Raw genomic sequence first — 24,539 nt, 5'->3', positions numbered from 1 at the left:
GCCGATTTTCCTTATTAATTAAAGATAAATGTGCAAAAAACAAATCATAACCGTTTTTACATCCCAACGGGGTGAATAGACACGACAACAGGGTGAGGAGACACGCCATATGGGGTCAACAGACACGTCATATGGGGTGAAAAGACACGACTGAGGGGTGAAGAATAACGAATAGGGGTGAATGGAAATATTTATGCTAGGGTTGTCAAAACGTATTTTCTCAAATTTTTAAATTATACAATACTATAAAGTATAAAATTTAGCAATGTTTCATAAATTTTGGTATTAAATATGAGTTTTGAGTTTGAACACTTTTTTATCATAGTTATTCATTGTGATTTTATGTATTGTGATATAAATATTTATCACTGCTCCTTAAATAATAGGTAGGTACTTAAAGAATATGCTTCTAGTGTAAGCCAAGTTGATTTTTTATATACAATTCTCATACGTTTTATGAGTATGTGACTAGTTTAATTATAGTTGATTTATAAAAAAATGATTTAGTGAAAGTCAGTTTATTTATTTACTTTTATCCTAATAAAAACCTATTTGAAGTTTGTGACAGCCGTGACTGTTTTTTCTAATCACCCCATATGACGTGTCTATCGACCCCGTTTTACGATATGTCGAAATCGGGTAGTTTTTCTTCATTTTCTCTAAAATCAGCGGGTTGAAATTAAAAATAAGTATACAGAATTGAAGAACTAAGCAAGACTCAAATCATGATGTCAAAATTATTACTTTTATCATTTGGATTCTTGGTGAAAATCGTCCTTGAAGTTGAAAATCGTGTCTATTCACCCCGTTTTACGGTACCTATAATTAACTCTTTAAAATTGGGCACAAATTACATTATACCATGATGTTCCATATAACTTGATATGCATGGACACATTTACCCGCTTGTAAACAGTAATTTTATATAGCTATAACATCGCCTTTTTCAGATTAAATTGTTTACAAACGAACCATGCGGGTTATAAGAGCGCTTTAGTTTAAAGTTCACATCACGTTTGTCGTTAATGGTTAGACAGAGAAGAAAGACCGAGTACCTACGTGTCCAGTGATTCTTATGGCTAAGTATATAAACACATTAAAATGGATACCTACAGCATTAGAGGGAGAAACAAACAAAGCGCATTTCACGCTACATTAACTTAACATTTGCTTAAACAATTGTGAATAGCTTTGTAACTAAAAAGGGTTGTGATTTTCAATAACAGAAGGCGTCACTCAGTGCACTTTTAACACAATTATGCCAAAAAAAAACCAACAACGGGTTGCACTCCGGGAGTGCCGACAGAAGTGAAAACTCAATGACTAGTCCAAAATGTCTGCAGCACTATGTATAATTGACCCATCCTGCATCCTCCTTTCTATTGAAAAACTTTAGTTCCGAAATTGCTGGTCAGTGAGCTTGTTTAAAATTCGAAATACAAATTTGTAGCGTTAATTGTTTAAAATTCGAATAGAAATTGTAAAGTTACCTTGCAGACCTCGCATCTAAATATATGTGGTCATGATATTTTGAGTTTTATTCACCAGTACTAGAGTTCATTTTATTAGCGATTTCATCGAGATGTACCTAGCTTTATTGATGTCGGGAACACAGTGCACAAACCACGGGTCAAGCCTGATGACGTCACCTAATCTCAAGTGCTGCGCCGGATAGTTCCTATCGACCCTTGACACGTGTAGACGCATTGATCTCCGATTATTAATTGTGATTACCTAATTAGTGATTCTGATTAGAGATTTGGCAATACAAGGATGTTGTATGTTGTTTATTGACTTTCGTGCAATTATAGTGTGTCTCAGTTGAATCTAGACTGTTTTACTATCTCGAGGAACCCTAGGACTAATTAGTCATTAGGATGCCCACAAATAGACAATAATCTGATGATCCAGGCCATTCTGTGACATATTTGAGTGATATAAAGATTATAAAGTTAGAATGTAACTGTGAGATACTCGTATTTCAGCCCGTACAAGATTAGAACCTTTTCCATGTAATGTCATTGAGTTTTTCTTTATTGATTTAAATGCCATCTAAATGTGGCCATCTAAATCTTACGGTCACGTGATCGCCTTACGCTGTCTCGAGTTTATCATTTTTTCCCCACCTCAAAAAGTGTCCAGCGCCGCTAAAGAAGTTTTCACTTCAAAAATCGTGGCACACTTTTATTTCTGACTGTACTTATTCTTATTTGCATGTCTATCTAGCGAGTACTTCTTGCTTGAGACCTTTCTAATGAGCCTAACTCGTTGTGTTTGTGTTTTTCCATCGAGGAGTTCCTTTGGCTGCCTACGGACCAGGCATGTTGCGGATGTAGATATTTTGACATCCGCGGATGCGGATGCGGATGCGGGAAGAAAAGGCCGGCCCAGGAAGCGATGGCTTGATGTCGTTAAGGAGGACATGCGTGCCAACGGACTCACCACCAGGGACGCCGATCGGGTAAAGTGGACACGAAGGAGTCGGAAGGCGGACCCCGGGTCCTCGCGCCCCGCGCGGGGGCACAGCTGGGATTGACGCCAGGATGATGATGATGATGATGATGGATGCGGATGCGGATATTTAAAGGCTCACATCCGCGGATGCGGATGCGGATGCGGATGCGGATGTCAAGATTAGGTACTTAGAAAACGTCAAATATTAAATTTTTAGTATTTTTTTATTTAAAAAAAAACGAAACGTTTAGTATTTGAGCAAGAATATAGGTGCGTTATATTTAATAAACAGTAACTTGGCCGACTTTTCTGGATCTAGACGATTTCGTTATAGGTAATGACGAAATTACCCAGCACTTACGCCGCCGCTAAGACGTTCCTGTACCAACTTGTTCGACATCCGCATCCGCATAAGCTCCGCATCGATTTTATGCGGATGCGGATGCAGATTCGCAACATCCCTGCTACGGACTGCATCATCAGATCACCGCCCTGCTAGCATATTATTGCATTGGCACCGGAATTACAATAGTACTCCAAATTTCAACTGAATCAGATACTGGGAAGTTGTTCAAATTATAGTTACAAGATCTAAAATTACAAATAAAAATAAAAATTATAAATTAAAAAAAAGACAAAACGCTTCAAGTCCTTCCTGGTGCAAAAGTGCCCATGATGCTCGCAGCATTACCACGCTGGATGGATCACCAGTCTAATCATGGACCGCCTCTAAAGCCCCCTCGACACTCGCGTTCGTGGCTTCGCATCGCGATTCACGCACATAGTCTGGATGGGGCTTAAAACAACCAAAATGGGAACCACATTCATGCATACGCCGACGACATCCTCCTAAATTGCACCACCACATCCAGGAGCTCCGAAACAAGACCATATCCTTCATAGACATGTATCCATTTGTGTCATTAAAACGCTTTTTTAACGCGCCTTGTAAAAGCGCTCGTGAGTATGGGGCCTTAGCCCCCATTCGCACGGCAGCTTTTTCAACGCGCGTTAAAAAAGCGCTTGAATCTGTCCGCACTCTAAATTCGATTTAACAACCAAGGCACAAAGTTTAAAATCCAATAACGCTTGATAAAAAGCGCCACCGCTGTCGTGTCAATAAATACACATGTATCCATTTGTGTCATTCAAACGCTTTTTTAACGCGCGTTGAAAAAGCTGCCGTGCGAATGGGAGCTTACTTCTTTTGCTAAGCCACCTCCATACTCTGGAGTCTGGAGGGGGCTATAGCTTGGCCGCACACCCACGGAATTTACATGTGCAAGCGAGACAGCGCTATGCATTTGTAGAGGGACGTCCCGTTCCCACCTGATATTCCGTACGGAAACCGAATGAAAATTCCGTGCTTGTGTGGCCAGGCTATCATATCCTTGAAATCTTTGCCGGAAAACATAATAGCCATAACACACTACCGCACCGCACCAAGGCCACGTTGCGCCGCAACAATATGTGAGAGCGAGAAAGAGATATATGTTTCTCGGTCTCACTTATGGGCGCGCAAAAATCGGTGCGGTGCGGTAGTGTGTTACGACTTGGGCTCAGTGCTGGGACCAATAATGTAAAGGCCCCAGTCATGAATCTAGTATTAAACAAGATTGGGCAAGAGTGGTAGGAATAACTGACAGAACGGGATAGTCTTATGTAACTTTCAGTAGGAGTAGCAGCGAAAGCGCTATTATTGTTTGTCCTTGTCACAGTCTCACATTTTTTTTTATTCCCCACCATAATTTAGTTTGGATTATGGTAAGCAACGAATAAATTCGACCAATCATAGCGTCGCACTGCGTATGTTTTGTCCCTCACGGAGGCACGCGTAGACCACTTCTATAGGATGCTACCTGCTATGGCCCCAGTACACAATGGGCCATCGCCGGCCACTCCAAGGGACGCATTTATGCGTTAGAGGGAGCAAGTGATATTGCTATCTCATTCTACCGCATGGCTGCGTCCCTTGGAGTGGCCGGCGATGGCCCATTGTGTACTGGGGCCTTAAAATCTGGACCGCCTCTAAAGCCCCCTCCACACTCCCGTTCGCGTTTTCCCGCCGCGATTCACGCACATTGTCTGGAGGGGGCTTAAAACAACCAAAATGGCAACCACAATCATGCAATACGCCGACGACATCCTCCTAAATTGCACCACCACATCCAGGAGCTCCGTAACAAGACCATAATATCCTTCCACCAACTTCCACCTTAGGCCCCCTCCACACTCTGCGAAATCGACTCCGCACTCGCGTTCGCGGCTTCGCGCCTCGATTCGCGCATGAGTGTGGAGGGGGCTTATGACAAAGAAATATATAGTTGGTCAAACCAAATTGTAAGTATATAAAAGTGATAACACACTATCGCACCGCACCGCAACGCGACCTTGGTGCGTCGCACCCATAAATAAGAGCGAGAGACAGATATCTCTTTCTCGCTCTCACTTATGGGTGCCACGCACCAAGGTCGCGGGCGGTGCGATAGTGTGTTACCACAAAAAAATACTCATCCTATAAACTATACTCATCCTTTTCTTTTGGGTGCTAGTACTAGTGTAAGACAAAGACAGTATGATTCTCTCTGTCTATGTTTGAAATGAGACAGTCCTTTGACAAATTATAATTTATGTACTTGGTCAACCAGATCTTGACAGTAGAAAAAGGCGGCAAATTTGAAAAATGTAGGCGCGAAGGGATAACGTCCCATAGAAAATTTGAATTTCGCGCCTTTTTTTACTGACAAGATTTGGTTGACCAGCTATAATACATCATAATACCAGTACAGTATTTGCTTTATTTTTTGCGCATGACAACATTATTGAATCGTAAACTTAAAAATCGTCGTCCCATCCCTAGAATATCACTCTATGTGTCAAATATTTATAGTCTGTGGTATGCAGCGAAAAGTGGACGCCAATTATTGGGCTGTACATTCCTGGGTTGAGCAATCCCAGGTCGAGCATTATCGGTACGGGCCAATAATATGCGACCAATATTCGGCGTTCACTAAATGGATTCGTATTATTGGGTCGTGTATTATTGGGTTGAGCGTTATCAGGGTGTACAAGCTTGGTCCGTGCCAATAATATGAAGCCACTGTTTGGACAGGGCAATAATGTACAACCCAATAACTCGCGTCCAAAAAAGTGGACGCCAATTATTGGGCTGTACATTCCTGGGTTGAGCATTAACCGGACTCAGTCAATCAAATTTGTTTTTTATTTTTACTTTTTTTTAAAGTGTGTGAATTAAAGCCACAACAGACTACCCACTTGCACCGCGACCTTGGTGCACTTATAGTTTGTCAAAGGACTGTCTCATTTCAAACATAGACAGAGAGAATCTTTGTCTTACACTTAGGGATGCCAGATGGTCGGGATTTGACGGGATTCTCCCGATTTTTAGCATGTGTTCCCGATTCCCGACAAAGTGGAAATTGTCCCGATAAACAGCTGCACGTTATAAAACAATAATTTCAGGTTCCGAACTGTCGTCGAGTGAGCGAGCGACCCATGTCGAGCGCGTCAGCGTTATAAAAACGTCTACGGGCAGAGCAGCTGACGTAGTGCCAATAATGTAAAATATCGTTGTTTTTAATACAATTACTATAATTTTTTTTTTCCCGACTTAAGTATCAAAATCCAGAAAAAAATATATTTTTTCCCGAGAATAGCGCCTTTCGATCTGGCAACCCTACTTACACTACACTAGTACTAGCACTTTGTACACACACTACACTAGTACTAGGTTTGGCTAAACCCCCAATTTAGACTCTCGCGCGAGCCACGAGACGAGCCGCGAGCCGCGCCACGAGACGCGAGTGTAAGCGGTGGGCTCGCGGCTCGTCTCGTGGCTCGCAAGCTCGTCGAGCTAATATAATTTAAACACTAACGGCACGGCATAAGGTTTATAACCGAATGACAAGCCGAACGAGAGTGTAAGCGGTGGACTCGCGTCTCGTGGCGCGGCTCGCGGCTCGTCTCGTGGCTCGCGCGAGAGTCTAATTCGCCTAAAAGATTAACGTACTAGCACCCAAAAGAAAAGGATGATGGTTTGACCAACTATATATAGATGGTCAAGCAGATCTTGTCAGTAGAAAAAGGCGGCAAATTTGAAAAATGTAGGCGCGAAGGGCTATCGTCCCATAGAAAATTTGAATTTCGCGCCTTTTTTTACTGACAAGATTTGGTTGACCAGCTATATCTATGTGGTGCACCAATTTCAAACATAGACAGAGAATCATACTATAGCTGGTCAAGCAGATCTTGTCAGTAGAAAAAGGCGGCAAATTTGAAAAATGTAGGCTCGAAGGGATATCGTCCCATAGAAAATTTGAATTTCGCGCCTTTTTCTACTGACAAGATCTGCTTGACCAGCTATAAAAACTATACTCATCCTTTTCTTTTGGGTGCTAGTACTTGTATATGACAAAGATAGTATGATTCTCTCTATGTTTGAAATGAGACAGTCCTTTGACAAACTACAATTATAAAAAAATGTAGGCGCGAAGGGATATCGTCCCATAGAAAATTTGAATTTCGCGCCTTTTTTTTACTGACAAGATTTGGTTGACCAGCTATATATATATATTTTTTATATATAAACAATTTCGTGAATTTTTTTGCTGCATCATTTTCACATTGAAGAAAGAGAAGCAACTAGTGTAACACGATGCAAACAAAATCCAAACCACGAAGACGAAGTTAAGCCCCCTCCACAGTCTGGAGGGGGCTTAACATTACATGTGATTTGACTTTGTTGCTTAAACATATTTCAAGCGTTAATATAATTATCTAGAACAGTCCATCAAAGTTGTCAACATGCTGTCAACGTTGTGTATTTATTTTGCCCCGAACCGAAGCGGCACAAACTCAAACTACTAATACAAACTAATGAGTATAAGGCGGCACAAATGTTTTAGTCAAATTTAATCGCTGTACTGTACTAATTTACTATGTGTGGCCGTACTGGATTGTACGTATTATGGTTTTAATTATATATAGTTAGTAAAATAAAACTATCAATAAGTACGGAATCTTCGAGCGCTGGTGGCCTAGCGGTAGAGCGTGCGACTTGCAATCCGGAGGTCGCGGGTTCGAACCCCGGCTTGTACCAATGAGTTTTTCGGAACTTATGTACGAAATATCATTTGATATTTACCAGTCGCTTTTCGGTGAAGGAAAACATCGTGAGGAAACCGGACTAATCCCAATACGGGCCTAGTTTCCCCTCTGGGTTGGAAGGTCAGATGGCAGTCGCTTTCGTAAAAACTAGTGCTCACGCCAATTACTGGGATTCGTTGCCAAGCGGACCCCAGGCTCCCATGAGCCGTGGCAAAAATGCCGGGACAACGCGAGGAAGATGAAGAAGTACGGAATCGAGTTTATTATTGTTTTTAGGTCGCTTAGTAAAGACCAAGTAATATGTGCATGCAGCTATAAGCCAAAACCCGGTGATTTGCACTGTAAACCTGATTGGATGCACGAACATAACGCTGGTAGGGAATACAAACCTTCATATAACATCGCTCCCACTGACGTTACTCCCGTTTTGGTCTCTGCCAGTAAGTTCAAAACTGCAGCTCATATCAGCAGGATTGTTAAGCCTATGATGTGGGGAATTATACCTCCCTGGCACAAGGTATGCAATAATAACTGATTTTTAGTAAGTACTTAATCTTAAATTTCAGTGAAAACACACTTGGATTAAAACTGTTCTTTTTTTCTAGGGTGACTATAGAAATCATAATTTGAGTACCAATAATTGCCGCTTAGAAAGCGTACAAGGGTCAAAGCTCTATGGGCCTATTTTACAAGATGGGGGTAGATGTGTGATTATTGTAGAAGGGTTTTATGAATGGCAAACTACAGATAAGGGTAGCAAAAATAAACAGCCTTACTACATATATTCTCCCCAGAATGAAAATATTAAGGTAAACATGATTTTAAAAATATGAATATGTAATCAATTTTATTAATGATGATAGTAAAATAGTTATTTTCGATACAAGTGCGAAAAAGAGGAAATTCGAAACGAGTGGCGATAAATTAAAACACGACCAAAGGGAGTGTTTTAAATCGACACGAGTTGCGAATTACCTATTTGCATGTGTATCGCACAACATTTTACAGTACATATGGCACTTTAAAGTTTCGACATACGCACGAAAAGTGCTATTTTACGCACTAGTGCGGAAAAGTAGCCCCATATGTACTGTAAACTAATTTTTTGTTAAAATAACTGTTTTTGTTTATAGATGGATGATCCAACAACTTGGAATAATTCCTATGATGATGAAAACGGCTGGAAAGGGATAAAACTATTGCACATGGCGGGCTTGTACCATGTATGGCAAAATGAGCAAGTCATAATATACTCTTATTCAGTGATCACCATGGACTCAAACAGCACTCTCAACTGGCTGCATTACAGAATGCCAGCTATATTGGACAATGAACATCAAATTGATGTATGTATAGTATACATTCCTTACTACCTACCATAATTTGTTCTTGTTTTTGTATGTTTAGTAGCATCACCACCAAAACTATTCAAAGATCACTACAATGTGTTGCATTAACATTGACATGCCATTCATTCTGCTATTTTTTATTACCCTAGCAATTCAAACTCGGTTTGGGCTTCACAGCAAAGAAAGTTTTATGCATAAGCATTAATAAATATTAAATTGTTTCAGGCTTGGCTCAACATTTCTGATGTTGATCCACACATGGCTCTGGGATATTTAAAACCAGTCAATATGCTATCCTGGCATCCAGTTTCAACACTGGTTAATAATTCAAGAAATAAATCTGCAGATTGCAACAAAATAATTACTTTGGCCCAGAAAAATAAGTCTATACAGAAAACCCTAACAGGGTGGTTTGTTAAGCCTGAAAAAAGAAAGATAGATGACAACAATGGTAGTGAACCCAAAAGAAAAAAATAACTGAGGAACAAGACAAGTTTATTTATCAATATAAACTGAAAGGACAGTTAAAATAAAAAAAGTGTGCTTACTTACACTTAAATAAAACTATCTACTTGATAAGAATATTTAAATAAGAATTAAAGTTAACCAACACAGCTGGCAATTGTTGTATTAAAACTCAACTTATACTCTTCTTTTCACAAATTCTCAATCCTGAACTGTTTGAAATCTGCTTCACACCTTATCATCTTATGATTATGCAGGAAATCTGTTACAAAGCTGCTTACTTCATATTCATCTGAAATCATATACATAGTTTCAATTCACTTTTTAAATATACTGTGTGAATGCAAAACTGACGACCCTTGCATAGTAATTATTGTAATACGTAATAATAACCTCTAGCATCCCACATCCTAATACTAAAAATAGTACAAATTACCTCCAATGAAACCTCGTTAAATGCCTCAGAATTGCTTTTGTTTTGTTTGATTTTAAAGTGAAACAATTTTATTTACTATTACCATCAATTCAAATCTTGCCATTTTTTCTAATGGGCCGTTAGCTAGATGGTAGATAGATAGATAATGAAGCTTGTATGCCATTGTTAGTGATTCTTTATAATGCTTAATTTACTTACCAGGGTACCGACTGCACTGGTATATCAATTTTATTAAATGCTTTGCTAGAGCTTTAAAAAGAGTCTTGCCCCTTATGCGTCCCTTAGTATAGTATGGGGTTAACAGCTTAACAACCCATGGGGCTATGCGCTCTTTGCAACTAACAACAAATTCTGGTGTCTCGTCCATTGGTGAAACCACTCCTTCATCGTCACTGTCATCACCAAACAGGTCTCGGAATAAATCCTTAATCTATAGAAAAGCAATAAAACAGATTAAGATATGTAATCATAAATTTGTTCAATAATACCTTAGATAAATCTTCACTCATTAAACTCTCCTTAACTATTTTTATTTTAAAGTCTACTCAATACCTAGCTGACTTTTTTTTTTTACCACACTCCATATTTATTTATTAGCACTGTATATTTTTTCATGTTTGTTGATGAATCATGTTAGTATATAACTATTGGGAACCAAAGAATTTTTTTTTCAGCTGTAAACTGAAGTCTTGTTACCTGGTAACAACTTGGTTGTAATTAGTGGAAATAACATAAGACATGTAATGTACATACCCGCATATGACCCATCCTGTTAGTCTCCCTTATTAAGTCCAACAATTCATACAAACGGACTTTAAGAAAATACTCCTCACACAACCACTTGCCAGGATTCTGTTTCCTGGATTTTTGGGTTTCTGTTCTGGTTTGGTCATCAATTGTTTGCTGAGGCACAGGATTATCAGTAGAGTTGGCTAACAAGCCAGCCAGTGAAGCCACTCTTTCATCTAAGGATTTTATTTTTGCTTCATGAGCTTCTATTACAGTACTATTGGTAACTTGGGTCTGAGAAATGGGAGGACATGTCATGTGATCAGCTGGAACTTTTCTTGCACTGTCATTGTAAACATAATCATTAGAACAGAGAGTACCTTCAAATAAATCATCATCATTGGGATCACTATGAAATAGCTTTTCCAACTGCTCAGCTAATTCATCGGAATATGGTGTTTCCATAGCCTTTGGTGGGCTTATATGGTTAAATGAACCTTGGTTGGAAACAGTTTGTGTTATATCAGTAGCTGTAGTTGTTGGTGGCAGCACAGAACTAGTAAGTTGGTGGAGGGGATTGGAAGGCTGCATGCTCTCAATACAAAGTGAATCAACATTATTGATATGAAATGAATTATCAATTGATATGTCAGTCACATTATGTGTATTAGACATTCTGCGGCGTTTCTTTCTGTCATTACACTTGCATTGGCAGTTACAGGTATCTGAAGTTTTAAAATCTGTTTGGAGTTTTTTCTCATTTTCTGGTGGTCTGTGTAGGCAGTCATATAATTTCTTGTTCAATTTCCCCTTTTTGGTGTCATTCTTTAATTCTTTTATCTGAAATGTTAAAACCAAAATAATAACATTGATATGTTATGTCATATTGTTAAGTTGTGCAGCTAAAGTAACAAACCTTTTATCTCCTTTGCAAGAAGTTAACACATTCAGTGCCAGCGCGAGCTAAGCGCTACGAGCGTAGCTGATAACACTGGAAAAACGGTATGTAGCAAAAAGCGCCTACAAACAGTGAACTCCCCTAGCGAGTCGCTGGCACTGAATGTGTTAAGAGGATGGCAACTTTAGGTACTTATTGTTGGCTAAAGTAGCAAATTTATCACTATGTCCATAAAATCGAGTTACAAGTGTTGGTGATTTTAACCTTTCAATAAGAAAAGATATGTACACTGTGTGATATATTTGTACAGAAAAAAGTATTCTTACTGTGAAATCCTCAGTATGGTTAGCATCATCATCAGAAAACTATTAATCAGACTAAATATGAACAGAACGTAAAAATATTCCAAAAAATGTAACACAGACCACATTCTGGATATTCTTCCTGTAGAGCTGCACTACCATACAAGCCTGAACAGCAGATGTTTCAATATTTTTGGCACACCTCCATATAGCACTGGGCAAATATATATTTTTGTTCAGCAATTTCTGGTTATTTTCATAGTTTATAGACAATAATTTAATCACATATTCCATGTAGTGTTTTCGGACCTAAAACATGTAACATAATATTATTAAGTGTTGTTATCTACTTCAAAGAATGATATTGAAGTTACATGTGGTTCCAACCTTTGAAATAAGAAGATGAGGGTCGGATTCCAAATCTGGCACCGGCATAGAAGTCGCGTCATATTTTTGTATCAATTGGTCAACAATTGTGTCGGGATCGGGGTCCGGCTTCCAAGCTTCCATAATAAAAGGAGAACTTCAGATATTAGCTTACTAGTATTCAATCCCTGGGTCGCAATGTTTAATTTGAATAAAAGCTGTCTAGTTAGTATTTTATTAAGTTCAGCTGGAAATATTAAAAAACGCTATCCCAAAATAATTATTTGCTTGCTTTTAGACTTAAATGTAATAGTATAACATTATTATTCTTTTCGCAATCTGTCATAAAATAAATGACATTTACTGTGTAGCATGTGTAGTCTGTGTATTGTATTTAAGCAAAGCTTAAAACTGCCCGAAATAATTGCGCTTGCTTTATTTTATAGCCATTTAGACCGTGCCAGCCACGAGACGCGAGTGTAAGCGGTGGGCTCGCGGCTCGTCTAGTAGCTCGCAATCTCGTCGAGCTAATATAATTTAAACACTATCGGCACGGCATAAGGTTTATAACCGAATGACAAGCCGAACGCGAGTGTGTCGTGGCGAGCCGAGCCACGAGACGCGCCGCGAGTCTAAATGGCTATTAATGTTGCCAATTGCCATAATTTTTAGGCAAACCAAGCCAACCTATTATAAGTAAACGAACGTCAATTCAATCAATCAAACCAACCAGTATTTAGCAGGATCCACAACATATTGAGTTTTCGCAAAAAAGCGTGTAAATAAATGGCTGATTCTACGGTATTAGACGCTAATAAAATGAAGGTAGTTGATTTACGTAAAGAGTTGAAGTCGCGTGGCCTTCCTCATACGGGCGACAAAGCAGAACTCGTGGCTAGACTACAAACAGCCATGGCACAAGACGATCACCAGGATATCAATTTGGATTCAGATGAAATAGACTCTGATAGTGTGCTGGAAGAAGAGGAAAAATTGGACGACGATGACGAAAAAAGCCAAACCGACATACTTGATGACTCTGCAGTAGACACTATAAACGAAGAATTGGCGCTTGCTGATCAACCGGCGCCGAAGCCTGCCAGCGAGGTGAAGCCGCTAAGAACACTCAAGCGAAAAATAACTGCAGACGCAAAAGACACTAAAGAAGAAAATAAGGAGGCTGGATCTAAAAAAATTGTGTTAAACAGGGCAATTTCTGTGACACCAGCAGTTAAACCAGATTCAGAAACCACCGAAAGTCAGCCTGAAGTTACAGCTCCAACTGATACCAAAATAAAAATAACTGCGGACATTGATGCCAAAACAAGGTTAGAAATGCGTGCTAAAAGATTTGGATTACCTGTCAAGATGTCAGATGATGAAAGGAAAGAGGCCAGAAAACAGAGATTTGGCCAGAACACTTCAAGCGCAATTACTTCAAACAAGACACCAGCAACATTGAGTGAGAATTTAGATAAACTCAAACAAAGAGCTGAAAGATTTGGACAATCAGTGTCTAAAATTATGACTGATATAGAACTTAAGGAAAGGATTGAGAAACGCAAGGCTAAGTTTGGTACTGTTCAGTAAACAAACATGTTAGAATCAGGAAATTAACTGTAAATATGCACATCACCTTTGCAAATTTTCTGTTTAAAGTTTAAGTATATCTGTTGAAATGAAATTGAAATAAAATATTTTGCAGTATTGCCCTTTATTATTTCTAAATAATTTTATCATTCAAGGTCCTTAAATGGTAATTCATTGAAGTCTTCAGCAGCCACAGTTGTTTTCCAGTGTAAATTTTCTGGGTGTGATTGATTCTCTTGTATTTTAGTAAAATCTTGAGGTATGTGCAGGGTAAATTCCATGTTAGCATCTTTGTGAACAGTTGCCCAGCGAACAGCCACTTCTTTACTTAGACTTTTTCTGAATGCCATGCAATGCATATGCTTAAATTTTTCATACTTAATTCTGGAGAACCCAATACATGCTAATGTATATCGCCAATTCTTCATCTGTTTGCCATTTGCACCAACATGTTTTGAATCTGGAGTGTTAATGACCAGTATTCCACCTGGTTTTAAAATATCATAGGCCTTTAGACAGGCCTTAATTCTAAGAGGAGAACTAGGGATATATTCTAGAAGAAAACAAAATGTTACAATATCAAAATGATGTGATGGTAGCTGTTGAATTTTATTTGATGTTTGCTTTAAAGAAGCACCACATGCCACATCTAAGAAGTCGCATTCATAGACAGATGTATTTGCTGGACATAAATCCACAGCCAAAACATCAAAAAATGTATACTTCTTAAATGGGTTGTAGCAGCTGCCTACATCAATTAGTTTTAGGGGCTCAGAGAAATTCTCTTCCATAGTGATTTCAGTATTCATTTTCACAGCTATTTCACATTCTTTAAATCGATGCGAAAGGTATTGTTTTTGCATAAAGTAAGAATGAGCCAAGTCTGCCGTACACTTAATCCTTGATGTTGCTTCACTGTGTTCACTTGCACAATTTTCTTCCCAATGAGTTGTAGCTAATTTCTGCATAGACTCCGCATATTTACTAAGTATATTCTTATTTTTACAATGTTCACGCCATGCGTTTTCGGCGCCTACTTCCAGAGATGATTTTCTAAGAGATGCGTGGACTTCTTTAATTATATTTGCCAAATGTTTATGCTCTTTAGTGGCCATTGCTCCAATGGCTGTTCTGGTTTAGTCAAAGGATTAATTATATATAGCTTTCTTTCTTTCATTCCTTCCCATAGTTCCATAGAATCCAGAATTAAGTTAGAGTGGAGTTTGGAGTAGAGCATAACAAAAAGTATAATACAAAATTAATACAAACCACTAAGAAATGACTTAAAATATAATGGTGGTGTGTAGACTGTAGAATGACTGTAGAGTACTGACAGTGACAGTTACAGAACAGAAATAAAAGTCATAACACACTACCGCACCGCACCGCGACCTTGGTGCGATAATGTGTTAAGGCTATAACAAAATCTTTTAAGCCATATCCAGACGAGCTGGGCAAATCGACCGATTTGATCAGGAAAATAATTGGAGCAGATCTCACCTAGCGTCCACACGTACACAATTTAATCACCAATTTGCATTCCATAGATACTAACTTCGAAAATAGGCATTTTTGTGTCCGCACCTGCTGATTTGATGGGGAATCAAATTGGCGTTTGCATCCGCACGGCCTGATTCGATCGGACAATTTCATCAGATTGGCGAAAAATTGTCTCGTCTGGACTCCACTTAAGCCCCCCATTCACACTTCTACCCTACCTTGTAGTCCGCCTCATTGGGTAGGATTGTGTATGGGGTTCGCGGACTACGTGCCGTCCTACAACACCCAAGTAATCCTACTTCCCCATCTCCTCTTGGGTCCTACAAATCCTGCCCCGCCCACCGCTGTAGTCAGCCGCGTAGGATTGTGTGTGGGTTGTCGTCCTACGTTGCGGACCAAGGCCCTAACGTTCTCGGTTCTCAGTACAAAATTTATCCGTCATGCCACTCATGCCGTAGCCATTTTGGTGGTGGGCAAGCTGTGTATGTGTGCGTTAAAATGTGTATGTGTGAGTTTATTGCACGTTTTTAGGGCTTTGAGTATATAGCCTAAGGAGATGTGATAACGTAAACTCTTCGAACAAATTTTTTCGCCATTTTAAGCGGGGGGCGAGGTAAACACCTACAGCACACCACCAAAAGATAAGTAACTCAACAGACACAGATTTTGCTGTTGCGACAAACGCACACTACAAACAAATTCAACACATCAAAAATTACACGCACACAGACAGAGTTTTCACATAACTATGCAGCATACATACGAACATGATAGTGATGGGTCACATCTGAAGAATGAGTCAAATCAGTTTGATGAATGAACTGAATTGTCTTATAGGTACTATTTATTATAAAATTGTAAAAGTGAAAATTCTGTACATTGAAGATATTAGGTAGTCAATAAAATGATTGTTTGTATGTATGGCTGTCTGTATTTATGTGTCTTAGCCAGCACGCATAGCTAAACTGTGGAATGAACTGTCGCCCGCGGGTTTTCCGGGCTGATACATAGGTAAAGATATCGTCCCATAGACAATTTGAATTTCGCGCCTTTTTTTACTGACATTAATTGCTTGATCAGCTATATTAAACAAACTGCCGTGATTGAATGAATGAATGATTCATTCAATCATTCAAATGTTGAGTTGTTTTTTTGACTTTGTCACATCCCTTAAGACCGATTCGTCCCCGTACCACTATATTCATGTTTACATTTTTCTGTCGTTTATGTATCGCAACGGTTTTTTTTTTAAATGGAGATTGTACTTCAATATACATTTAATAGTTACTATAAATACTTATTTATGATAGGAAACGCGATCTTGTTGCGAATTTGAGCTATCAGATCGCCTTTTACATGATAATACTGCACAAGTCACCATTTTTTAAGAGAAACGTCTCGCGACACAGAACGATGCAAAATGGCGGTGAAGCGACTTCAAGTAGTTTTATATAACGTGTTTGAACAGTTGACCAATGTACTTTGCCGGAGGGGGTCGCCCGTGTGTCACATCTCCATAGGCTATATACTCAAAGGTTATATATCGATATTCTTTACACAGCGGAACGGAATAGCGATTAATTGAAGCTTCGATATCTTCACTAAAAATAAACCTGGAACTGCTAATGGATAATGAATACTTTATAATATAATAATGAACTCTATTAATGCGAAAAACATATTTTATTTGGTTTTAATGTAACTTTTATATATGTGGCGTTCCATGCCTCCTTTAGACAATAATTAAAATAGCTATAACGGGGTCATAATTAAGAGTAACTTAAAAAACTTCTGAATTTAATGATTACAAGGATAAATTCTATATCTGGTTTAATTTATCGGCCGTGTTGGATTTACACACTGTATATAAAGTTGTCTTAAAATGGTTATTTGTTTATTTTAGGTAGTTAAAACCCTTTCAAGTAAAATTTTAATTGTAAAAAGGCCGTATAGTTTATCGATATGACTTTATCGACGTGGCTACCTGGTTCCTCATTGTTAATCGTACATAATATTTGGCTGTGTGTCTGAGGCTACGGTGACAGATGGCTTAGACTTCATCTTTAACCTTTTGGCCGCCGGACCTAGTCCGCAAAGACGCTCACTCACACGCCAGAGTAAATTTTAAGTAAACAACTAATAAAAAGTTTAGGGATTGCAAATAGTGATATCGATATTTACAATTTATGGTAAAAATCTTCTCAATTTGGCTTTGTTCTTACCCAACTTTAATTTATTTCGAAAATGCCAAAAATTTACATATTTTTTACACACGACAATGTTAAAAATAAAGGTCTTTATCTTTAAAAACAACCACTAAACAATATCGATTCATGACGTAATATCACTGCACTAGGCTGTACGAGAAGTCTTTTATACATGACAACGGCGCGCATGGACTGGCCGCAGTGCAGACCGACAAGGACTGTTTCCGCGCGGATTAAGTAATAATAGTCTCTAGGTCAACGGCGTAAGCGCTCGTCGGTACGTAAACTTTATAAGCGTAACGTTAGAGCCGCGCATAGTGTGTCGATAATATAAATGTAACGGAATTGCATTGGGGAAAATTAAACGTGGGTTGAATTGTCAATGAGTGAAGAACAATAATATTTATTCAGTCATTTATTAATGTAATAGTTTGAAAAACAATTTAATAGTAGCATACGTAGCTTTACTTTATATCCTAAATTAAATCCTTATCAACGAACAATTAGGAGTTTTTTTACTTTCCATCCTAACTTCTTATCAAAAAATAATCAGTTGTCCTTTTTCGGTTTGGTTCCTGCGTTTTTCGGTTCGAGTGAACAAAGAAAATTTTAAGGGTTATAAACCGTCACATAATAAACGCTCGGCGCGCGGCGCGTCCTTTGTTCCTATGTGTAATTTAAAACAGTGTGGTATTTTTACACACTTGAACACGTGTGCGTGACTAAAAATATGCATGTGAAAATTGTAATCATTTTTAATTTAAAATGACTCACTGCAGGGGTATCACTCCCCACTACACTATCATGTCAAAATGAATCATTTGTTCTGAAAATAGACCACAAGGACAGATTTACTTGTCTGACTCTACTATCTACAGCTGAAGAAGCTCCCTGAACTTCAGCTATAGTTATGCCTGTCTCTCTCTCTCGTTTTACGTAATCTAGTTGGTAGTAGGTAGTAACCTACCACCAATTGGCATTTAACAAGTGTTCATATGCTTAAATAAAACGAGATTTGCGATTTGATATTTATTTTGAATATTCTCATATCGAGTTAACATTCCCATCCCTAGCTGTCTTGTATACAAGACAACGGCGACGAGGAACATGAAAAACGTTGAAAACTGGAGCAAATTCTTTGATAGCCTTATTATAAAAGAATGGATTTACATATATAGCTGCTTTAAATGCATTTTTTTAAACAAAGACCTAAAACATTAAAAAGAGTGTAACAAAATTACAATTGATATTTTTTTCACATTTACCGAGCGGTTGAATTTGTGTCTTGTATACAAGACAGCGGCGCCAGTGTACCGTTCTATCGTTGTCTTGTATACATGCCAACGGCGCTCAAAGGGTTAAAAATAATATATCTATGTTGCGGACACAGACTTGTCATTCTCGCGCTCGCGCTTGACAGACAGCTGAAGTGTGCGAAAGAGAAGCCATCACGTATATTAACATCGAATGAGTGCGAAAGAGTCAGACTACAAATGAGAAAACGTGACCATTTTTGAGTTTGACGACGGCCGCGGACGGCCAAGAGCGTATCACCGTAATTTTCAATTTGAAAAATATACACAAATTCGGAAGAAAACTATTTGATAAAGTAATACAATGAAGATAGTGTCTTGTAGTGTACCGGATTTCAGTGTCACGGGGCCAAATAAACCTAGCAAATACTCATTTCAGAGGAATAATGATATTCCGAGCGAAATTTTCTTAACGATATTTTGTCAAATTAACAGCATAAAAAGTGTAAGAAGCCGGTTTATACAGTTGATTATAAGTTTTTCTTCCTTTGTGTGCTAATATTTTATCATATTACTCAATAATTTAAAATATTTTGTGTAAAAACATAAACTGTTACTTTACGCTAGGGCTTGAACAAATTTTCAGATGACAGTATCGATAACTTGTCGGTATATTAATAGCTATGTAATTATTTCTTCACAAGACATAATCCAATATTATTATGGAATAATAACATCAATAAATTGCTCTGATAATTAGCTTAAGATAATTTATAAGTATGTTACGATTCATAAGTGCTTGTTGCTAGGCCTACATGAATAAAGTATAATATTTTGACTTGACTTGACTTGACATAACTAGTAGTTCGGCCCGAACTGAGAACTCGCGGGTAAGCAAAAATTATATAGCGATTGACTTTGTTGCACCTACTTAGGTACTCGTATAGTGCGACATAAAATAATAGAAAATAAATGAGGGCGCCACTTTCTACGTAACTGTCACATTTTTGACGTAAAATGCTTACACATGGCAACAATTTAGTATGGACATTTTTGAGTTCCATTTTATTTAATTTCTACTATTTTATGTCGCTCTATAGGCGGCAATGGATCAAAGATCGCGTGGATTTATTGCAAGGTCTGTGGAGCCCTTAACTGATTGATTTAAGCAAAGAGTAGTATGTATAATATAGTTGGCCAAGCAGATCTTGTCAGTAGAAAAAATGTAGGCGCGAAGGGATATGGTCTCATAGAAAATTTGAGTTTCGCGCCTTTTTTCTACTGACAAGATTTGCTTTTTTACATCAATTTTGAAGCGCCATTTACAAGTTTAGCGTTAAGCAATATAGATGGCGCTATTTTTTCGAATAAAGGGCTTCGTATACGGCTGTCCCTCCCCTGGATTTAAGTCACCACCATAGAGATTAAAATAAACAGTATCTGTGCTAAGCCGAAATATTTCCTGTCAAATGTCAAATACATATATTATGTTTATTCTATTTTATTTCTATCTTGCTAATTATTTCAAAATGGTAAATTTAAAAAATTTAAAAACGATATATAAAAGTGTAAGTCGAGCACTTTCATTTGATACTAAACTCGACCATGTTTCTTGCAAAAAAATGACCAGAATAGCAAGACCTCTCACAAACAGCTTTTTTGCCTTCTAAGCTCTTCTAGCTCAATAACCTCTTGATCGGGCCTGCTCATAATTTAATGACTAAAATATAATGCCCTCGACTACACGTTTACCCAATTTCATTTAAATTAGAACAAATTTACTTAAGTTATTGAGTATCAAACTATCTTCTGACAGTTCAGCTTAAAAACATCGAAATGCCGAGACGTGCCGCTAGCCAGCCGCGTGTTCAAAGTCGAATGTAAGAACTTCGCTTCGCTTCGCTCGCTCGTTCGATTAAGATATTAACCTTTATAACCGACTTCAAATAATAACGATTGTTATACCCTTTTTGAAGGTGCAGAGGTTTAGCAGTAAATTTAAACTTCACTTTCCAACACAGTAAGAGTTAGACTAAGATAAGGCTGTAACGATTTTGATAGCACACGCGGTGCAGGTGTTATTTTATACATCATAATGTCGTAGAATTTTAACGTTTAAAATAACACATTTGAAAAAGTAGTCGATAAAGCAATCAAACACCGACAGATTATTAATATGTTGTAACATGACATCGCTATTTTTGATCTCACATAGACAATTTACGCACACACTTGCATTTCATTTTTGGTCGCACTTTTGAAGATTGACAGTTGTTCTTGTCTATTCTAATTCTATGGTTGCGGACTACCGTGTTTGACGTATGACAATAGTGCGCGCATTTTTTTGAAAGTTATAAAGTTAATCGCTATTTGTCGGACCAAAAATCACCGAATCATTCCAACAAACAATGGAGGAATAGGCATTGCAACAATTATTACCAATACTTAAGAAATATGACGCTCTCTGACGAATTTTTAGCAGTTTCTTTTCCCACACTCTTTTTTTATTTTTATCCAATAACAAGAAAATACATAGCAGAAGAGCTATTTTCTTTTTTCTTTATTGCACGTAACATTTTCAAGAGTAAGTAGACCGACACTTGTGAGAAACGAAGCAGTACTGATGATGGACGGCAAAATAGTACCGTGTGTGAGCTATTTCTTGCTCCGTAGTCCTGCAAGGCGTAGTACAATGTAGGAGGGTGTGTGAGCTATAGTGTGAATGGGGGGCTTTAGCCGTTTTACATTCGCGGCTCGTATCGAGCTCGTAAAGCCTCCTCCACACTCGTACGCGAATCGCGGCGCGACGCCGCGAATGCGAGTGTGGAGTCAATTTTCACAGACAGCGAAATCGACTCCACACTCGCGTTCGCGGCTTCGCCCGCGATTCATACACATAGTCTGGAGGGGGCTTAAGCTCGTCGAGCTAATCATTGCACTCGGGTGGATTTCAACACTGAAAATTTCACCATACAAAAATTTAATTTTTTTAAATGTTATGTTATGATATTATCAATATTTTACTCTTATTATCAGTTTGAACCCGCATGTTCTTTTATCTACTGCGTATCTTGGTATTTATATCATTTTAGAAAATTACTGGCTTACTAATGAGCTTAATATTTACGATATATTAAGTTTTTTTTAATAATTTGATACATTACATAAGTTTGTATTTTTATTGTTTTATAAATTAGTTTTAAAAATGGTTATAATGTATAAAAACCATATATATTTTGTTTATTAGCTAAACATTTATATATAATCAGTGTTTTATAAGTTTAAGATCCCTACTTTTAATGTATGTCATTAAGACATGAAACATGTTATATAAAAAAAACTGTTAAGTTATTGGAGATGATAATTGAAGGAACGTTAAGATAATAGTTCTTAAAACATATAAAAAAAGTTGCAACAGGCACAACCTACTAGTTTTTTTTTATAAAGACCGAAACATAACTTTTCGCCGGAATTTGAAATCCACCCACTCTCGCATCGTGTCTCAGCCACAGCTCGTAAGCTCGTCGAGCTAATCGATTTTAAACACAAACGGCACGGTATACTGTTTGTAACCAGACGTACGAGCTGGGCCAATCGACCGATTTGATCAGGAAAATAATTGGCATATATTTAGCGTCTTTTTATATACATAGCATATATAGCTGGTCAACCAAATCTTGTCAGTAAAAAAAGGCGCGAAATTCAAATTTTCTATGGGACGATATCCCTTCGCGCCTACACTTTTCAAATTTGCCGCCTTTTTCTACTGTCAAGATCTGGTTGACCAAGTATATTTATCATTAATCTCATCTAGCGTCCACACGTACACAAAAATCATCCAATTTGCATTCCATAGATACTAACTACGAAAATTGGAATTTTTGTGTCCGCACGGCCTGATTCGATCGGACAATTTCATCAGATTGGCGAAAAATTGTCTGGATGCTCTTGGCCAATTTTTTTCTTATGGTACCCTTTCAGGGAATTTCCGTCAGTAGAAACGAGCGGAAAATTTTAAAAATGTAGGCGCGAAGAGACTATCTTCCCAAAGAAAATTTGGATTTCGTATCTTTTTCTACTGACAAACTTGTTTGACCAGCTATATTTTTTGGACCCACTTTCCAAAAGTTAGCTGGCGCCCTTATTTTATTATAATAATAGAGGTCACTGAACAATATCAATCATGATGTGACTGGATATGAAAGATGAAAATACCTCAAGTACAGGCTATTATTTCTTGAATTCAATATTAGAGGGCCGGCCGCACAGGCTTTAGGTTAGTTTTCGCTCATGTCGTCTCGGATAGTCGGATATGGGTGAATATGGTATCGATGCATTAAGTGTAATTCCCTGAACACAAATATATGAGATGACAAGTGCGAAAGTGGTGGGGGTAGTTGCTGTACCGTCATAAAGTCGGCAGTACAAACTTTTTTTTTCTTTTATACATACCATGTGGGGTACCAAATGAAAGGGCTGTGAGTAGATCACAAATATATAACATACTGTAACTTTTTCAATACTTGGTCTAACAAATTATTAGAAAACGTTCAAAAATTTCACAATCCTCAGTTGACTTCGAACTGCTCTAAATTGAAAATGGCTGAATGGATTAGTCCAAAATACATATCAAGTGACTGTGAATATCCTCTATATACTTAATGTTAAAAAAGAATTAACCAGATATATCTAAAAATAAGAAAAGTACATCAAGTTGAAAAAAGTATTATTTGCTGTTACATTAAACTGCAACTATTATTTAAACAAACAAATACCCGACTTCGGAATGGAATATCATACATTAATTCGGCATCCTCGATTTATACGACAACGATACCAAACTTGGCCTAGTAGCTTAATAAATGATATAGATATGCATCATATGGAGGTAGGTAAAGTTGAAAGCCGTTGTTTGGGTCCTAATGACCAATCCTGCCAAAGTAAATCTTATGTTCACGCAACGCCGTATTTTAGGCCCTACACCTTCGACTATATCTCCATTTTTCAATATTTTCTCACCGTTTAAACTTTTCCTGTACTTCCACAAATACTTCAAGATTACATACATTTTGGAGATTAATTTTTATTTATATAGATTATTTATTTATTTATAACACACTTGAAGCCACATAGTGTAAAAAAACAATGACTGAAAGATCTTGTGAATCTATACATCTTATAAAACTAAGTCCCCGCCGCTGCTGTCGGTTTGTATGTACGCGATAAACTCAACAACTACCTACTGAACGAATTTTCATGCGGTTTTCATCTATCAATAGAGTGATTCTTGAGGAAGGTTTAAGTTATAATTTGTTTAGGTTTACCCGTGCGAAGCCGTGGTGAGTCGCTAGTTTCAATAATAAAAAGCTTTTTAATATTATAGAATTTAATTAGGGTACATACAAACATTTTGTAATGTTGGAGTATAATAATCAAACTAATAAGCAATTCTTTTGAGTAGCTAGTGAAAAAATTGTGGGTAAGTAGTTTTTTACCAGTTTGTTTTTTACAAGAATAGTAGAGGAGCCAGTTTCCATTAAACAAACCACCAGGAGGTGGTCGTTTACATATCTATTTATATTTATCTATATTTTTACTTCAACACTAAATTTTTACAACTGCAAAAAAATCGATGAACTAAGTATCACTACACTTTGTTGGTCATTGTCAATATTGCTACCGCTTGCTGTTTCAATATGGACGACAATTTTTAAAATATCAGTCTCCACCGGCTCCCCCCGAACATTAAGAGTTAAATTAATAACGTAAACTGCCTATCCGACGATCATTATTTATAATTTAATTATGTATTTAAATCGATTAAAACATTCCATATCTACAACTCTCTACGACAAAGGAAACC

At 37.7% G+C, this 24,539-nt stretch overlaps 5 protein-coding genes and 1 long non-coding RNA gene across 6 annotated transcripts in view; 3 read left to right on the top strand and 3 right to left on the bottom strand.

The window, feature by feature from the left end:
• The window catches only part of LOC134663232 (protein male-specific lethal-3), a 177,823-nt gene that overhangs the window by 122,574 nt on the left and 30,710 nt on the right, over positions 1-24,539 (bottom strand). The gene's annotated exons all lie outside the window — the stretch shown is intronic.
• The window catches only part of LOC134647707 (uncharacterized), a 111,414-nt gene that overhangs the window by 66,184 nt on the left and 20,691 nt on the right, over positions 1-24,539 (top strand). The gene's annotated exons all lie outside the window — the stretch shown is intronic.
• On the top strand, positions 7,359-9,419 carry LOC134662793 (abasic site processing protein HMCES). Its single transcript, XM_063519100.1, has 5 exons — positions 7,359-7,432; positions 7,858-8,098; positions 8,187-8,390; positions 8,715-8,927; positions 9,156-9,419. The coding sequence occupies exons 1-5, from the start codon at positions 7,413-7,415 to the stop codon at positions 9,405-9,407; spliced, it is 930 nt and encodes a 309-aa protein (XP_063375170.1). The 5' UTR covers positions 7,359-7,412; the 3' UTR covers positions 9,408-9,419.
• On the bottom strand, positions 9,540-12,302 carry LOC134662785 (uncharacterized). Its single transcript, XM_063519088.1, has 5 exons — positions 12,148-12,302; positions 11,884-12,069; positions 10,585-11,400; positions 10,030-10,261; positions 9,540-9,687 (listed from the first exon to the last, which is right to left on the bottom strand). The coding sequence occupies exons 1-5, from the start codon at positions 12,268-12,270 to the stop codon at positions 9,587-9,589; spliced, it is 1,458 nt and encodes a 485-aa protein (XP_063375158.1). The 5' UTR covers positions 12,271-12,302; the 3' UTR covers positions 9,540-9,586.
• LOC134662803 (SAP domain-containing ribonucleoprotein) lies at positions 12,878-13,777 on the top strand. Its single transcript, XM_063519112.1, has one exon. The coding sequence runs from the start codon at positions 12,913-12,915 to the stop codon at positions 13,714-13,716; it is 804 nt and encodes a 267-aa protein (XP_063375182.1). The 5' UTR covers positions 12,878-12,912; the 3' UTR covers positions 13,717-13,777.
• The window catches only part of LOC134647343 (S-adenosylmethionine sensor upstream of mTORC1), a 111,335-nt gene continuing 100,619 nt past the window's right edge, over positions 13,824-24,539 (bottom strand). The window contains exon 2 of the mRNA XM_063501682.1: positions 13,824-14,833. Within this exon, the coding sequence (XP_063357752.1) occupies positions 13,863-14,831 (969 nt within the window). The 5' untranslated portion in view covers positions 14,832-14,833 and the 3' untranslated portion in view covers positions 13,824-13,862. The remainder of the gene's footprint in view (positions 14,834-24,539) is intronic.

Source organism: Cydia amplana, chromosome 1, assembly GCF_948474715.1.
Source record: "Cydia amplana chromosome 1, ilCydAmpl1.1, whole genome shotgun sequence".
Taxonomy (NCBI): Eukaryota; Metazoa; Arthropoda; class Insecta; order Lepidoptera; family Tortricidae; genus Cydia; species Cydia amplana.
The sequence above is the reverse complement of the archived record's forward strand: the minus strand, read 5'-3'. Positions and strand labels throughout refer to the sequence as shown.

Excerpts from the sequence above, each read along its gene's own strand:
- LOC134662793 (XM_063519100.1), top strand. The coding sequence starts at position 7,413 with ATGTGTGGCCGTACTGGATT. Across the intron at positions 7,433-7,857 it reads ATGTGTGGCCGTACTGGATT|GTCGCTTAGTAAAGACCAAG; the intron begins GTACGTATTATG and ends TATTGTTTTTAG. Across the intron at positions 8,099-8,186 it reads TTATACCTCCCTGGCACAAG|GGTGACTATAGAAATCATAA; the intron begins GTATGCAATAAT and ends CTTTTTTTCTAG.
- LOC134662785 (XM_063519088.1), bottom strand. The coding sequence starts at position 12,270 with ATGGAAGCTTGGAAGCCGGACCCCGATCCCGACACAATTGTTGACCAA. Across the intron at positions 12,070-12,147 it reads CTCATCTTCTTATTTCAAAG|GTCCGAAAACACTACATGGA; the intron begins GTTGGAACCACA and ends TACATGTTTTAG. Across the intron at positions 11,401-11,883 it reads GGAAGAATATCCAGAATGTG|ATAAAAGAATTAAAGAATGA; the intron begins GTCTGTGTTACA and ends TTAACATTTCAG.
- LOC134662803 (XM_063519112.1), top strand. The coding sequence starts at position 12,913 with ATGGCTGATTCTACGGTATTAGACGCTAATAAAATGAAGGTAGTTGAT.